The sequence below is a fragment of the Suhomyces tanzawaensis genome, assembly GCF_001661415.1.
Source record: "Suhomyces tanzawaensis NRRL Y-17324 unplaced genomic scaffold CANTAscaffold_5, whole genome shotgun sequence".
In the NCBI taxonomy this organism is placed as follows: domain Eukaryota; kingdom Fungi; phylum Ascomycota; class Pichiomycetes; order Serinales; family Debaryomycetaceae; genus Suhomyces; species Suhomyces tanzawaensis.
In genome coordinates, this window is record NW_017963640.1 from 435,127 (window position 1) to 449,558 (window position 14,432).

Genomic DNA, 14,432 nt, shown 5'->3' on the forward strand with positions numbered 1-14,432 from the left:
ATGAATCTGAGAGAACGCCTGGATAAATTATAAGAACTAAAAGTTACCAAAAAAGTGTCAAGTAGCCAAGAACCTTCACTTGCCTAGCAACCTACAATCTGTATCATCTTCATTGTAACGCCTCGTTGTCTTGGCCGTTTCGCCCAATGCCATAGCCCCGTCTACTTCACGTGATCACTCCTATTGACACCAAGTGTGACAGGAGCGTCAGATTACTTCGACCACTACAAATGACAATTACATTCAATTACCAAAACAATGAGATAGTATCTTCCCCTACAGTTATTGTTAGTGGAAGTACATCCGCAATTGGCCAAGGGTTGGTGACTTTTACCAATAATGACAACAAAGTATTCCCACCCCAGACATTTGAGGTGAACCAGGGCCATTTCAAAGCTATTCTTCACGTCTCCCCAGGAGACCCTAACGTGTTCAACGTCGTTGTCTCTGACGGGTATCTTAATGGCTATGGATTCGCCGAGGCAAGGAGCAGAGAAGTCGACACTGGGTCCTTATCGTTGGTGTTCTACCCTTTGCCTCAGAATAAACCTATACACTTATGTGTTATTCTCGGCAGAGATTCAAATGGTTCATATGATATGCCAAAGTATAGACTAAATAGAGGCGAGAAAGCTGACTTACAATCAGCAATTTTGAAGTTGAAGGTCGCAGGAAGGTTGATGCAAGCGTACACGCAAGAAGAAATGAGATCAATTGGCCTCAGCAATAGGAGTTTCCAATTTGTTGAAGAAGAACAGGATTATCAGGGATTATTTGGATTTGACGTGAAGTCACCCACACCTCACACCGAAATTAAAGTACATGTTTTGAGGTCCCCCAAGACCGTTGCAGAGTTGAGAGATCCAAATATCGCCCAACAAAACCCCAATGCCTCCGATGCTGGAGGTCTATTCTCTCATGCCTTGGACCTTATAAAAAACAATCCAGAGATCTACGATAAAAGAAGGAAACACAACACTGCAGTACAGTGTGCTGTCTTATATTTGGATGCAACGTATGATCGCAGAAATGATATGATTCTAACCCACGCTGCATTGGGAGGCGGTGATGGAGATGTAAAATTGGCTATTTTTGGATCTCATGGATTGCATTCGTGGCCCATCAATTTTCCTCAAGTTACTCCCTCGTTTCTTGACGCAACCCACTTGTCTAAGAATGAAGTAGCAAATGATGCAAATGAATGTGGAACAAGCTGGGAATGCTTGAATATTACTTTGGGTGCCTTCATGCACGAGATTGGACACTTGTTAGGATGTCCACATCAAGTAGATGGTGTAATGTTGAGAGACTATGTTTGGTTTAATCGGTCTTACATGACAAGAGAGCTACAATGTTTGAGGACAAATTCTCCGGGTGCAGTTATTGGAAGGAATGGAGTATGGCCCGTTTCTTGTCATTGGAACAGATTAGATCTCATTAGATTCTTATATCATGACTCGTTCAGTTTGCCAATCGATACATTTCCAAAAGTTTATTCTACTACCTACAAGGATGACAATTCATATGAGAATAATACTGCTCCTACTTCATACAATACTCCCAAAGGTGGAGCTGTTGCAAAATCGAGTGCTGGTATTTATTTAGTAGAGTTTATTATTGAGGATTTGGCAAGACATCATATGGTTTTTTACCCTGAAAACTATGGTGGAAAGGGTCCTCAGCATGAGTTGAACTTGAATTACAACACTTGCTATGAAGAGTTGAAAAAATATGGTGATAAGGCCAGCCCAGATTTTGATGTCAAAATTTTATCGATCGGTGGTGAAATAACAATTTGGAATTTTAAGAATTGCTCATCAGGTAGCAAAGACAATATAATCAGAAGCGATTTTGGTTTAGGAAAAGGTACAATTAACGCTTACAAAAGTGCATTATTGGGAAGTTCAAAAGATCAACAGCCCCAAATTATTGGTTTCGATATTAGGAATATTTACAAGGTGAGAGTCTACCATGGTGGGGCATTGGATGGAGTCCGATTCTTTTACACTGAAGGTAAAGCCCAAGGAGACTCGAACAATGTTCCTCCAGTACCACCAAGGGATTATTCCAACAAGTTCAGCAAGATGTTCAAGAAACTACTGATAGAACCATCAGTCCAAGGTGGATCAAGAGAATCTTTGATTGGAAATGAGAAATCACACTATTCTGATTATGAGATTCGCCCCGGACAGTATATCACGAAGTTTCACTTCAGAAATGGAGCTTGGCTTGATGCAATTCAATTCGAAACAAATACTGGAGAGAAGTCCCCAATGTTTGGTAATGCAGAAGGAGGGCATTTGTCTACTCTTGAGGCGCCAGGCCCAGAGTATACAATTGTCGGAATGTATGGCTATACTGGATCATGGATGGACGGTTTGGGTATCGTATACACTGACGAGATTCGTTAAGCTATTCAGCCACGTTACCATGTGGAGATGACAAGTAATTTCAATTTGATATAGGTTAGTTCAACCAGCGATGAACGCAGCTTTTGATATTTGTATGCAATAAAATTACATTATCGAATGAAACAACTTATGCTTTGCTAAATCTGACACTTACTGGTCAAGTTGGCGCTCAGTAACTTTGTCCCTGGCCTGATTGTATTCAATTGGATACTTTTCAACCACACCCACCTTGGAGTGGTTGGTAGATCTTAAAAATGATAATGCATACGATCCCTTCTTTTGACCGTTCTTCAACCTTAGTATTCTCAGTTCAATACTCTCCAAATCCTTTGACATTTGTTCTACCTTACTGAGCTTTTGTGGCTCAGACACCAAGTTGGTCTTTAGTAGATCCTGTAATTGTTTCAAATGTTGCGAGAGTTCTTGTTTTCTTTCGATAATTTTTTGATTTTCATTGTTCAATTCTCCACTTAGTTTCGCTTGCAAAGCTAGCGACTTATCAAGCTCCAAGGAGTCGAGTGCATGAGATATAGTGTTGGAAAAATATGTAGCGTGTTCTGATAATGACGAGGTGAATCCCAAGTGCTCCGGGTTTGTAAGGATTTCATCTTCATCACTAAGCACATAATCATCATCTGTGTCTGAAAGCTCTACTGATGCCACATCAGCGGAATGGGTCCCAGGAGATGTCACCATCTGGGGATGAGCAGTGATTGTGGTAGTTCCTAAGTTGGTCTCATCCATCATGAGGAGGGAAGCTCAAAAGCATGTCGCGTTCACAACATTTGCACCCGACATTGGTTCCAAAATGCGACATAGAATAAGTGTGAACGAGTTTGGTGGGCTATCCTTAGTGCATTAAGCGGTTTGCTTCCAAGGGTATTTAGTTGCCCATTCAGTTGGAGATTTATGTAGTGCCGGTGTATCCATTACCCGTTATCATTCCTCTGATATATAAAAACTTAAGGTTCAGTGTGGCGGATACTGCCAATCTCAATTATTGTATCTCTTTCCAAACCGAAGTATGTCCATCGATGTTTTACACTGAAATACGAGGCAGCTAATTCCAAACTGGCAGTTGGTTTAGCTGTATCACCTCAACAATCAATGGTAGGTGTCCCACATTCAGGTGAAAATGTCGCAACCTGCACCGCCCAACCTGCAATCTCCCAACCGCTAAAAATGCCACGCCCAATAACTAAGACTACAACCAATGTCTTTCCAATTACAGAATTCGGAGGTGCTAGCTAGGCTAAAACCTTTCGGAATCTCCTTCGAAAAGTCACTAAGTGATCTTATCAAAGGAATCCGTTCAACCTCCAAAGATTCACCCGAATCTCTATCAGCATATCTCAACTCAGTCATTCTAGAGTGTAAGAATGAACTACAAACGACAGATATTGAGACAAAGGCGTCTGCCATTTTGAAACTCACCTATTTGGAAATGTACGGATTTGATATGTCTTGGAGTAACTTTCAAATCTTGGAAGTAATGTCCTCCAATAAGTTCCAACAGAAGCGTATAGGATATTTGGCAGCTATACAGTCGTTTAAAAACGAACAAGATTTGTTGATCTTAGCGACGAATCAATTCAAAAAGGATCTTAACTCTACCAACCACATTGAAATCGGGTTGGCTTTGAGCGGTATTGCTACGATCGTCACTCCTAACTTGTCGAAAGACATCAACGACGATGTTGTGATTAAATTGAGCCATTCTAGTCCATATATAAGAAAGAAAGCAATTCTAGCCATGTTTAAGATCTTTTTACAATATCCCGAGAGTTTGAAAATGAATTTCGATAAGGTGATTGACAAATTGGATGATCCTGACCTTGCCGTGGTGAGTGCTACCATCAATGTTATTTGCGAGATTTCAAAGAAGCAACCTAAAATTTTCATCAATTATCTTCCGAAGTTCTTTGCTATCCTTCAAGATTCAAAGAACAATTGGTTAATCATCAGAATCTTGAAGCTTTTCCAGAGTCTATCGAAGGTAGAGCCTAGAATCAAAAAGAAGATCATTCCAATCATCCTTGATTTGATGACTAAAACAAAAGCATCATCTTTGATCTATGAATGCATCAACTGTATCTCGAACGGTTCGATGCTAGACCCTGGTAGCAGCAAGGACAAGGATACTGCTAAATTTTGCATTTCAAAGTTGATGGAATTTTTTAAAACAAACGATTCAAACTTGAAGTTTGTAGGTCTCATTGCATTGATCAACTTGGTTAAAATTTTCCCCACATTCATCAAATCAATTAATGGCGTCAGTGCTGTGATAATGGACTGTTTGAATGATAACGATTTGATCATTAAGAGGAAGGCTCTAGGAATATGTCACTTCTTAGTCGACGAGAACAATTTGGTCGAGGTTGTTAAAGTATTATTGGTCCAACTTATCCCAGCTGAGAATTATTCTTTAAGCGAGACATTGCAGGAAGAAATAGTATCTAAGATTCTTGAAATCAGCAACCAGAACAACTATGATTTGATACCTAACTTCAAATGGTATATTGCAGTATTAAGGGATGTGATGAACTTAACTTTACTTGGAAACTCAAATAGAATTATAAGCGGATCGATTTTACCCGTTGCCGATTACTCCACTAGTGGATCATCCAAGATTTCTACCCAGATTGGTCAAGAGTTTAAAAATCTTGCAACAAAAGTTCCTTCCGTACGTTCTTCGGTGATTAATTCGTTCATCTTTACTTATATACAAGATATTCGTATTCTTGAAAATTGCTCACCATTGCTCAAGGATTTTTATTGGATCTTAGGAGAATATATCGATGAAATCAAAGTTGATGGTTACGAAGAAGATGTTGAAGAAGACGATGAAAGTATAGAACATGTCAATGTTGATGATTCTCAACTTAGTTTAGGTAAAAAGATCGAGATCCTTAACACCATTGTTAACGTGAAGGTTGACCAGGCATTGGGGTTGGCAAATGGGAGGTTCTTGATTTCCAAAAAGTTGTTAACTTTGGATAATCCTGAAGTATTGATTGTTTTGGTGCAAGCCTTAGTCAAGGTTTTGAACAGTATTTTTTCAGATTTGATTAAGTTCTATTCACTTGACGGGAAAACTCTTGACGCAGAACACTTCAATCAGCTTACATATTATTTGTATAAGGTCATTGAGTTTTTGGGTGCTTTGGAAAATCATACAAACTATGAGGTCCAAGAGAGATCATTAAGTTGGTTGGAATTCTTGAAGCTTTTATTGGAAGCATTAACGAATGGGGATTTAGAACAGGTAGTGAAGTTGAGAAACGAGGAAGTGGAGTATTATAAGAGCTTAGCAGCTAAAGAAAGAACAAGAGTTCGCGATGTTCTGGAAAGTGAGGAAGAACTGGAAGAACTGGAAGAAGATGACGAAGAAGATGAAGACGAAGAAGAGGATGAATATGAGGATTTGGATTCAAGCGATGAAGAAGAAGCTCAAGAGGAAGACCATGCTGAGAAATCTGAGGTAGACAGACCTTTGATAAGTCTTGAAGCAGACCTAGAACTTAAAGCCAACCCATTTTCAGAGGATATCAAAGAATCCTTGTTGGAGTCTAATGGTGTGGAAAACAAGGCCTTAGATAGTCTGAACAAAGAACTTCCAATTTTGCTTACTCATATTCTTCCCTCATTCTTCAAGTCATACCAATTGAACCCCATTGAAAAGAATGCACAGAGAAAGATTGCCATTCCGGCTAATTTAGATCTTGTTACCCAAATCAATACACCTCCAGCTCAAGATGCAAGTGACTCAGAAGATTTTGAAGACGATTATGACTTGTTCTTGTCGGATCAGGAGACAAATGTTGACAAAACCTTGTCATCTGTGCACACCAGTGACGGAGAGGAAGATTATAAAAAGAAGCAGGAGAGATTGGATAGATTGCGGGATGATCCATACTATATAACTTCTGGAAAAGAGTCTGCAAAGAAGAGCAAATTGAAATCTAAAAAGCCACTTTTGCTCAATGAATCAAGCCCAGAAGTTGGCAGTGAAAAAACATCTATTAGCTCCTTGAATCCTGAGATAAAGGAGAAGAAAACCAAAGCCAAAAAGTTGAGGAAAGAAAAAGTTGTCATTTTGTCCGAAGAAATCCTTGATGGCATCGCTGATGAGCCCGAGCAGGTGGAAGCACAGACAATTTCAAAGAAAAAGAAAAATGCATTCAAGATTGATTCGTCTAACCTTGACAACTTTGATATTAGTGCGTCCGTCGCGCCCGAAGAGACTGGCGCTGGAAAGGAGTTCGAATATGAAATTGATTTGGATGAGTTGAGGAAGAAGTTGGCTGATTCTTCGATCGAGAAAAAACCGAAGAAATCAAAGAAGGAAAAATCCAAGAAAGAGGGAAGCTCGAAGAAGGAGAAATCAAAGTCTAAAACTACGAAAAATCTAGTGGATCAATCGGTCCAGGATCCAGTTGACGAGGCAGTTAATGAGGCAGTTAATGAAGAGGGCGCACCAGGAACTACTATAGTAGCAGTCAAAAAGCCAAAGAAAACGAAGAAAAAGAAGGCAGTTATCATTGAGTGAGGAATAATGAGCCGCTTCTACATAGCACAATAGACTAGCATTATAACTTATTTGTAAAGAAGTAAATTAATCTTTGGAGACTAATGGTGTTTGTTCGGAGATAATTTCGATAGAAGTGTCAGTGTCGGTATTCACATCAGAGACATCTTCCTCATCGATTTCTTTTTGGTCGTCCTTCTCCTTTGCACCGCGGAGTTTAGCAAAGCCTACTTCTTTCATGGAGGCAAGCATGGCTTCTCTCACTTTGGCGGCGAACTCGGTGACATCTTCATTAGTCTTCAAATGCTCGGTAGACATTGGAGGTAACACATCTACTTGGATTTCTCCTCTATTGAACGTCTTGTTCTTGGCATTGAAGAGATTGGAGTAGTTGCTGAAGACAAGAGGTATAACTGGAATGCCAGCCTGCTTGGCAAGGTGGAAGGCACCCTTTTTGAATGGCAAGAAATCTAACTTTTCCAATCCTGATCTAGTTCCTTCCGGGAAGATGAACAAGGCTCTATTATCTCTCTTTAATGATGCTAATGCGGATTCTAACACCTTTCTGGCCTTTTCACCCTTGCTTCTGTCCAAGAAAAAGGTGCCAGATAAGTACATGAACCATCCCAAAAACGGGACATACTTCAAGGATTTCTTACCGGTAACCGTGTAACCCGGTTGGAAGACTTTCCCCAAAATCAAGATGTCCAATGCAGATTGATGGTTGGAGACAAATATAGCGGGGGTGTCAAGCAATCTTTCTTCATTTTTAATCTTTACTGTGATGCCCAATAGGGTGGAGAAGGAGTGATAAAAGGCCCTGGCCACTGTGTATTGAGCATACTCACCCTTTCTGACTATTCTCAATACGATGGAAGCAATAACTCCATAGAGGGCACATCCAGCCAACAACGAGCCGAATACGACCGACTTGACGAAGAATTTTATGCTTCTAAGCACGGACATTGGGGTACTGGGGATGACGAGAAGACTAGATATTCGCGCGTATATATATGGGGAGAGTCTACAAATTAGCTTAACACGACCTTTATTTTGGGTTAAGTACATACGTTGGGGAAATCTTAGTTCTTGTAGACTTCAACGGCTCTGATAGCGGTGGACTTGGCGGAGGCTGGGTTGACACCAGTGACAAACTTACCGTCGTTGACAACGAAGTCCTCGAATGGGGTTGGTGGGGCAACGTAGTTAGCACCCAACTTGGTGGCCCAGTCTTCGATACTTTGCAAGTTTCTGGCTTCCATGAGCTTGTCAACACCAGTGAGTCTTTCACCTTCATCGGTGAAACCAGTCATAGACTTGCCTTGGGCCAATGGCTTGCCGGTCTTGGAGTCCAAGAGGTTGGCCAAGATAGCAACACCGTGACAAAGAGCAGCGACGACACCTTCCTTGGCCCAGATAGCCAGGGCAATGGATTGTAAACCAGAGGCAGTTGGGAAGTCTTCCAAAGTACCGTGGCCACCAGCAGCGTAGAAAATATCGTATTCATCGGCCTTGACGTCAGCGGCCTTCTTGATGTTGCTCATAGCCTTGTTGAAGGCAGATTCCTTGTCGTGGAAGATTTCAGCAATTTCACCGTTCAAGAAGTCTGGGTTAGAAACAGAGTTTTCGTCGTAACCAAAGGTACCGGTTTCAGAAACGAAGTCAACTTCATAGCCTTCAGCTCTGAAGATTTCAAATGGCTCAATGGCTTCAGCAGCGAAGAGACCGGTTTTGGTTCCGTCTGGGTAGAACTTGTCGAAGAAAGAAGTGACTGCAATTAAGGCTTTAACCATTGTGATGTGTGATGAAGAGTAGATAGAGAATTAATTTCAAGGGAAGGCGATCGCTTTTTACAATGTGGAGTAATGCACGTTGCGGACAAGTTGCTGGTGGGGATGACAAATGATTAAGCGGCCCAAAACTGCCAAGGTGGCCAGCTCATCTCTCGTTAGTGTCCGCTAACAGTTGCTGCCCGAAAGATCACCCAATTGGGCCGTTGGGACAAGGGGCTACATACTTAAAGTTAAATTTGCATGTCTATCGTGCATGACTTCGCGAGCGATGGACGCATAAAGAATTACAATTTCTTCTATATAGACCTTCTCCCGCGCGATTGAAAAAGTGCGGAATTGGTAGGCGTGGGCGGTGATAGGAGTGCACACTATGGAAGTTTGGGTGTTGGAAGCCTACAGAATTCTTCTGCACGTTTCGGATTAAGTCCAGAGAATAAATTCATCTTAGTCAGCCCGCCTCGAGCGAAAGATAATCAGATGCGCCTTCCCAACATCCGCCCTTTGTCGCGACACTAAAATTACTAACTCAGATCTGCTGGGTGTCGCATACGACACAACCAGCCTCTGGGCCACTGGCCGATGGTAAGGTGCTTTTGGATTTATTGAATATATAATTTATGAACACCAGAGTTTACCATTGGTGACATTTCATAACGGCGTGGCTACTTCAAGACGCTGGGTGCAGGGTGTCCTGTCTAAATACCTGGCATGTAATTGGATAATGCATCATCCGCAAGCGGGTCATGGGAATCATTCACAATCTGCCGTAGTAAGGACCAGCTTTGGCCTTGATCGTCTAAGTTGAAGGTTCAATTGCTTTAGTTTCGCTAGAGTAGTGGTGCTTAACCCATCTGAAACCTTGCCCTAATTGAGCTATTTCGTTGACGAAATGACATCCAAACAACAAGTAGTTCTTTGGACTGACAGCCAATGAATATCTCATGAATACCAACGAGTAACCGATCAAGGATGCAGTCATTGGTCCACTGATCAAATCAGGATCTTTCTTCAAGTCCAACACAGCTGCGACAGGAATACCAAAGTTGGAGACTGGGCCCCAGAAATGCGTGGTGCAGACGTATCTTAACGATTGCTTGGAGAACAAAAAGTCGGTGAATTTCTTGAATCCTGACATCTTGATTGATAGTTGGATAGGCAAACTGTGGGGCTCTTGATATGGTCTCCGGCAAGTCTGGAAGATTTTTTTAGGGCTAATCCGGTGTGAGGAACTCCGGTAGGAGCGATCACACGTGACCGTCCACATGACCACTAGCGGTTAATATTTGGTAGTCGATGATTACTCTACATTTCCTCAGAGAAGCTATGGTTACATTCTATAATACTCTTATCAGAGATGGACTATAATACAAGGTAATTAGAAACTGTGAATACAGTGGGAGCCGATTTTCAAAGCCCTACTCCTGTTGACCATGGTGGGGGTTGGAATAAATCTGTTGATTATCCATTTCGTCTTGAGCACTTTTTATGGTGCTACTAGACAGAGGTTGGGATTGAACTTGCTGCAAATCTTGCGCCAAGTAGTTAGGTTGTTGATTGACATTTCCTGCTTGGAAGCCCGTTGGCTGTACAGTATTCCCAGAGGGGAATGGGGGTATTTGTTGTCCAGGGTAGGGAGGCATTTCAAAAATATAAGTGTTGGAAATAACCGGATTCTGTCCATACTGTTGCCCAGGTTGAGGTTGCAGCAATATTGGATTGATTGGTTGATGATGACTAGGTGGGTGTTGCTGCTGAGGTAACGAGCTTGATGAGGATCCACCCCAACCGGCATCATATGTGTGATTCAAACCACTCATAAATATATCATTGACATTGTTCTGGCCAACTTGTTGTTGATGGCGTTCGGGTTTTGTTTCAACTTCACTTTTGGGTTTCGAGGAAGTTTGTCCATTCTTTGACTTCCTGGTGCTGCTCTGATTCTTCGAATCGCGATTCATGTGAGATTTTGGAGTCGCTTCATCACTTGGTGAACTGAGGTAATGTGGCAAATTTTCTGGATTGGTGATCCAGAAAGGATCATTCAAGTGAAACCCATAGAGCTGAGTAAATTCAAAGTTGCTTTGATCATCATTGAATTGGCTATTCAAATCTAATGGTTGGGCATTCAGTTCATTGTTCCCCAACGGAATAGACATTGATTCTTCAAAGTCACGCGCATTATATTCAGGATACTGATTGTTTTCGTATTCTTCATCTTGCTTGCGTCTCTTACGGTCATTGGCCTCTTCATTGCAATTTTGTCTCTCATATATCTGGTTGATGTTTTTCAACACTTTATGCATCAAATAGGCAACATTTGAAGGCCACAATTTTGTGATGGAATTGAGAATCCCCGAGATTCTTCTGTCAAAGTTCAATAAAGAATTGAAGTTTAATTCTAATAATTTCAAGAACTCATTGTTGATCATAGTATCAGTCTTATCCTTGTTGACAACAAATTCCTGAAACTTGTAGTGCAAAAAGGTGAAGACAACGATAATGCCTTGGTAGATTGAGGAATTCAAAAATGGGAAATAGATTCTGAATAACTTTCCGAACTTAATTTTTGAGTTAGGATGCTTATAGGCTGAGCCAAGAAATGCACCAGCACCAGACCCTGAAGGTAAGTGTTGAGTGTTTGCTTCAAAATCCGTGGTTGGTATGGCTTGGGGTAAATCCAGCCCACCAACGCCTGCTGTATCTCTGAAATTCGATGTGTCGGATTGATTTTCTTCCACATTCGGTTGATTCAGTAGGACAATTGAAGGCTTTGAAGACTTCACTAGCTTCGTAACATTATCGTCGATCAGCTCACTTAAGTCTGAACCACCTAATCTAGTATGATAGTGGAAATATTTTTCAACAAACATATTCAAGAAGTTCTCGATGAAATAATTGAGCAATTCCAAGAACTTCAAAATTGAATGAATCAAGTTCTTTATGATTAAGTCATACTGATCGATTTTTTCAAATTTATTGACGAAAGGTTCGAAAAGCTTAGCCTTATTGATATGCAATACAATAAGATCCATCAAAATGTTGGTTTTGTCAATCTTGAGCAAATCGCCCTCATTATCCTTGGATTCTTCTTCATCGCTTAAATATTCATCACTAATGAACCATTCTAGCAATTCAATTTCCTGTTCGAATTTTTTGTTCAAATTTAAGAGATCATCAATTGTGAAATCAATCATAAAGTTTTCAATCAACATGGAATTGGAAAGTCTTAAACACTCACTCAAACCAATCTTTAATAGGGCTTGAGTCTTATTCTTATTCATATTGATGTTTGATTGATTACTGCTCAACGGTGAACTCTTGAGAACTATCGAGTTGACCTGAATGGATATAGGATTTGGCCTTCCTAAAATTGAACAAATTTGACCCGTCAAGCTTTTGAGCGCAAAAAATACTTTGAATCTAAATATGTCCATCTCTTCGTCATCTTCGTCATCTTCATCTTGTCCTTTTGAACTATTAGCCTTTTCTTCACCCTTCTTCAATCCTAACGAACTTAAATCATTGTTCTTGGAAGTCGAATTTATAGATCTGAATTGTCCCATAACGTGCAAACCGATAGAGTAAGCAATTCCACAACAGTGAAACATCATAGACCAACACTCTTCGTATCTTTGTTCTATGAAATACCATTCAGTGCACAAGATGTAGGCTTGAACAGTGATAATTGACTCATTGAGTAAATTATGTCTCAACTTTTCAAAACTGTGATACAAGACATTTTTTGAAAGGTAATTTTTGAACTTGTTTAAAGCTTGAATGGCAGGTTGAGGGATTAGGTTCAACTCGATAAATTCTGACGGAGTCAACTTTTGCAAAGAAAGTAGTAAGATCATATAGAAGAGTAATAAATCATCATCATTTTCCCACTCCATGTCCTTGATATCCTGATAACTGTGCAAAAATTCGAATACTTTTGTTCTAGAAATAAAAGTTTCATAGTAACGGTTATTATCAAAGAACAAGTTCACCAATTTCACTAAAACATTAAAGTTTTGTTTTTGGAGATCGGCCCAAGTTTCAGAGTCAGAACTGATATCTGGATCATCAAATCTATGCAATGCATACAATAAAGGTGGGAGACGTTTTTTAGCAAGACTCTGTTCAACCAAGTTACTCGATTTGCCTTGATGATTATGAGAGTCTTCGTTATGGGATCTTTCAAAGTCCATAGATTTAGAGTCAAAGGAGGAAGATGAATTTGCGATTAAAGAATCATAGTACTGATGCGTTTCCTTATCTTTATCCTTAGTTTCTTCTTTCTCCTTAACCAACTGTTTTTCTGGGCGCGCTTCGACGGGGGGTTGAGACTGGCTTTCTTCAGAACCAGATTTTTGTCTTTTCAATGACTCAATCATAAAGCTTGATGATTGCGGTCCATAGTACTTTTCACCTTCTTCAGTGGTTTCGCCCGAAATCTCTATACCCTTATTTGAAGATTCCTTTGTATCTTTGACAGTATTACTACCTTCCAATCGAGTGCTAAGCTTGTTTAACTCACACTGCAATTTATTATTCGATTCAATAAGTTGGAGATTGGCGACTCTGAAAAGTTCGAGTTCTTGACGCAAATTGGATGATAGGATATCTTCAGTAGCATACTCGGGTTTGCTGGAATGAGAACCATGTATATGATTGTGGTAGTGGGATGATAAATCTATGGAGTCTGCATGAGCCTTGATTTCTGTGAGAGGCCTGGACTTGGGCTCGGCGAAATTTGAGCTGATTCCGTAATCCTGAGCAAGATCATCACGCTTCAGGTCCTCGTTGTCAAATGAGGTCAAGTCATCTTCATTAATTTGGATATTCCGGAAGGTGGAAGGGAAGTGACACGGGATCGATCTTTTAATGCACTGGTTGCATGGCTTCAATTTGTTACATTTGATCTTCTTTCTTCTGCAAGAAACGCAGGAGATGGGAAGGCTGTCATTTATGGCAGAAATTGACTTCTTCTTCCTCTTATTCTTGTTCTCGTGTTGGTCAAACTCTAATTTGACATCTGGGTGATGGTGCGATGCCATTATGGGCAAATGAGGTTAATGCAAAGGTTAGTTCGATTATGGGTTGCAAATTAGGCTATAATATCCCAGAATATGGGTGATCACGACCTAGAATAAAAAAATTGTAGATGAACTCAAAGTTGTAAGGCAAATGACTGCGAATTTCAGGGATCGATACGAAGGTATGACAGGGTGGCTGTAACAATCAGTTGGAATGTAACAATAAGCCCCGTGAGGAAGTGATGCAGTCGTGGGCGGGTTCAGAGGGCACGACAATGATGCAATGGTCAAGTGCCAACTTCAACAAACTTTCATTAAAGTCAGTAGCGGAACTCGACGGGAGGAGAGCCGATATTAATATTGCCCACAAGCTACGAGTGGATTGGCGATGTGGGTACAATGGGAGATGAAAAACCGGCTACCTGATAGACACAGCGACTCTGGAGGTGGTGGAAAATTCTGGAAGTGTCTAATTGAGGTTGATTGCTGGTGAATAAAGCAAGCGCAAAGTTTGCAGGACGATGTGAATCAAGTGGATGGCAGTGTAAGCGAGGTGTCGCAGACTAACGGTAGTACTTATATTCACGACGGCAGGAAAAATGAACGACGGACTTCCTTTTGTTGTGCAAATGCAATGATGCCGTTTTGAGCAATAAGGACAGGGGAAGGGACACAAAGCCTG

At 40.7% G+C, this 14,432-nt stretch overlaps 7 protein-coding genes across 7 annotated transcripts; 2 read left to right on the top strand and 5 right to left on the bottom strand.

Moving 5' to 3' along the window:
• Window positions 1–230: 230 nt before the first annotated feature.
• On the top strand, window positions 231–2,411 carry CANTADRAFT_53858 (putative metalloendopeptidase; the record flags this gene model as incomplete). The annotated part of the gene is made up of 1 exon (XM_020210263.1): window positions 231–2,411. The coding sequence occupies one exon, from the start codon at window positions 231–233 to the stop codon at window positions 2,409–2,411; it is 2,181 nt and encodes a 726-aa protein (XP_020063558.1).
• Window positions 2,412–2,561: 150 nt separating this feature from the next.
• Window positions 2,562–3,155, bottom strand: CANTADRAFT_6828 (uncharacterized protein; the record flags this gene model as incomplete). Its single annotated transcript, XM_020210977.1, has 1 exon — window positions 2,562–3,155. The coding sequence occupies one exon, from the start codon at window positions 3,153–3,155 to the stop codon at window positions 2,562–2,564; it is 594 nt and encodes a 197-aa protein (XP_020063559.1).
• Window positions 3,156–3,624: 469 nt separating this feature from the next.
• On the top strand, window positions 3,625–6,960 carry APL5 (Apl5p; the record flags this gene model as incomplete). Its single annotated transcript, XM_020210206.1, has 2 exons — window positions 3,625–6,822; window positions 6,883–6,960. The coding sequence occupies 2 exons, from the start codon at window positions 3,625–3,627 to the stop codon at window positions 6,958–6,960; spliced, it is 3,276 nt and encodes a 1,091-aa protein (XP_020063560.1).
• Window positions 6,961–7,026: 66 nt separating this feature from the next.
• On the bottom strand, window positions 7,027–7,905 carry SLC1 (1-acylglycerol-3-phosphate O-acyltransferase; the record flags this gene model as incomplete). Its single annotated transcript, XM_020210130.1, has 1 exon — window positions 7,027–7,905. One exon carries the CDS (start codon window positions 7,903–7,905, stop codon window positions 7,027–7,029), a length of 879 nt encoding a protein of 292 aa, XP_020063561.1.
• Window positions 7,906–8,021: 116 nt separating this feature from the next.
• GLX3 (glutathione-independent methylglyoxalase) lies at window positions 8,022–8,732 on the bottom strand (the record flags this gene model as incomplete). The annotated part of the gene is made up of 1 exon (XM_020211742.1): window positions 8,022–8,732. The coding sequence occupies one exon, from the start codon at window positions 8,730–8,732 to the stop codon at window positions 8,022–8,024; it is 711 nt and encodes a 236-aa protein (XP_020063562.1).
• Window positions 8,733–9,528: 796 nt separating this feature from the next.
• On the bottom strand, window positions 9,529–9,867 carry CANTADRAFT_53452 (pyruvate transporter; the record flags this gene model as incomplete). Its single annotated transcript, XM_020210209.1, has 1 exon — window positions 9,529–9,867. One exon carries the CDS (start codon window positions 9,865–9,867, stop codon window positions 9,529–9,531), a length of 339 nt encoding a protein of 112 aa, XP_020063563.1.
• Window positions 9,868–10,657: 790 nt separating this feature from the next.
• On the bottom strand, window positions 10,658–13,684 carry CANTADRAFT_38546 (Zn(II)2Cys6 transcription factor; the record flags this gene model as incomplete). The annotated part of the gene is made up of 6 exons (XM_020208760.1): window positions 10,658–10,842; window positions 10,966–11,290; window positions 11,528–12,186; window positions 12,247–12,866; window positions 13,026–13,338; window positions 13,504–13,684. Coding segments are annotated over 6 exons (2,283 nt in total), but the record flags the coding sequence as incomplete, so codon positions are not given.
• Between the last annotated feature and the right edge of the window lie 748 nt (window positions 13,685–14,432).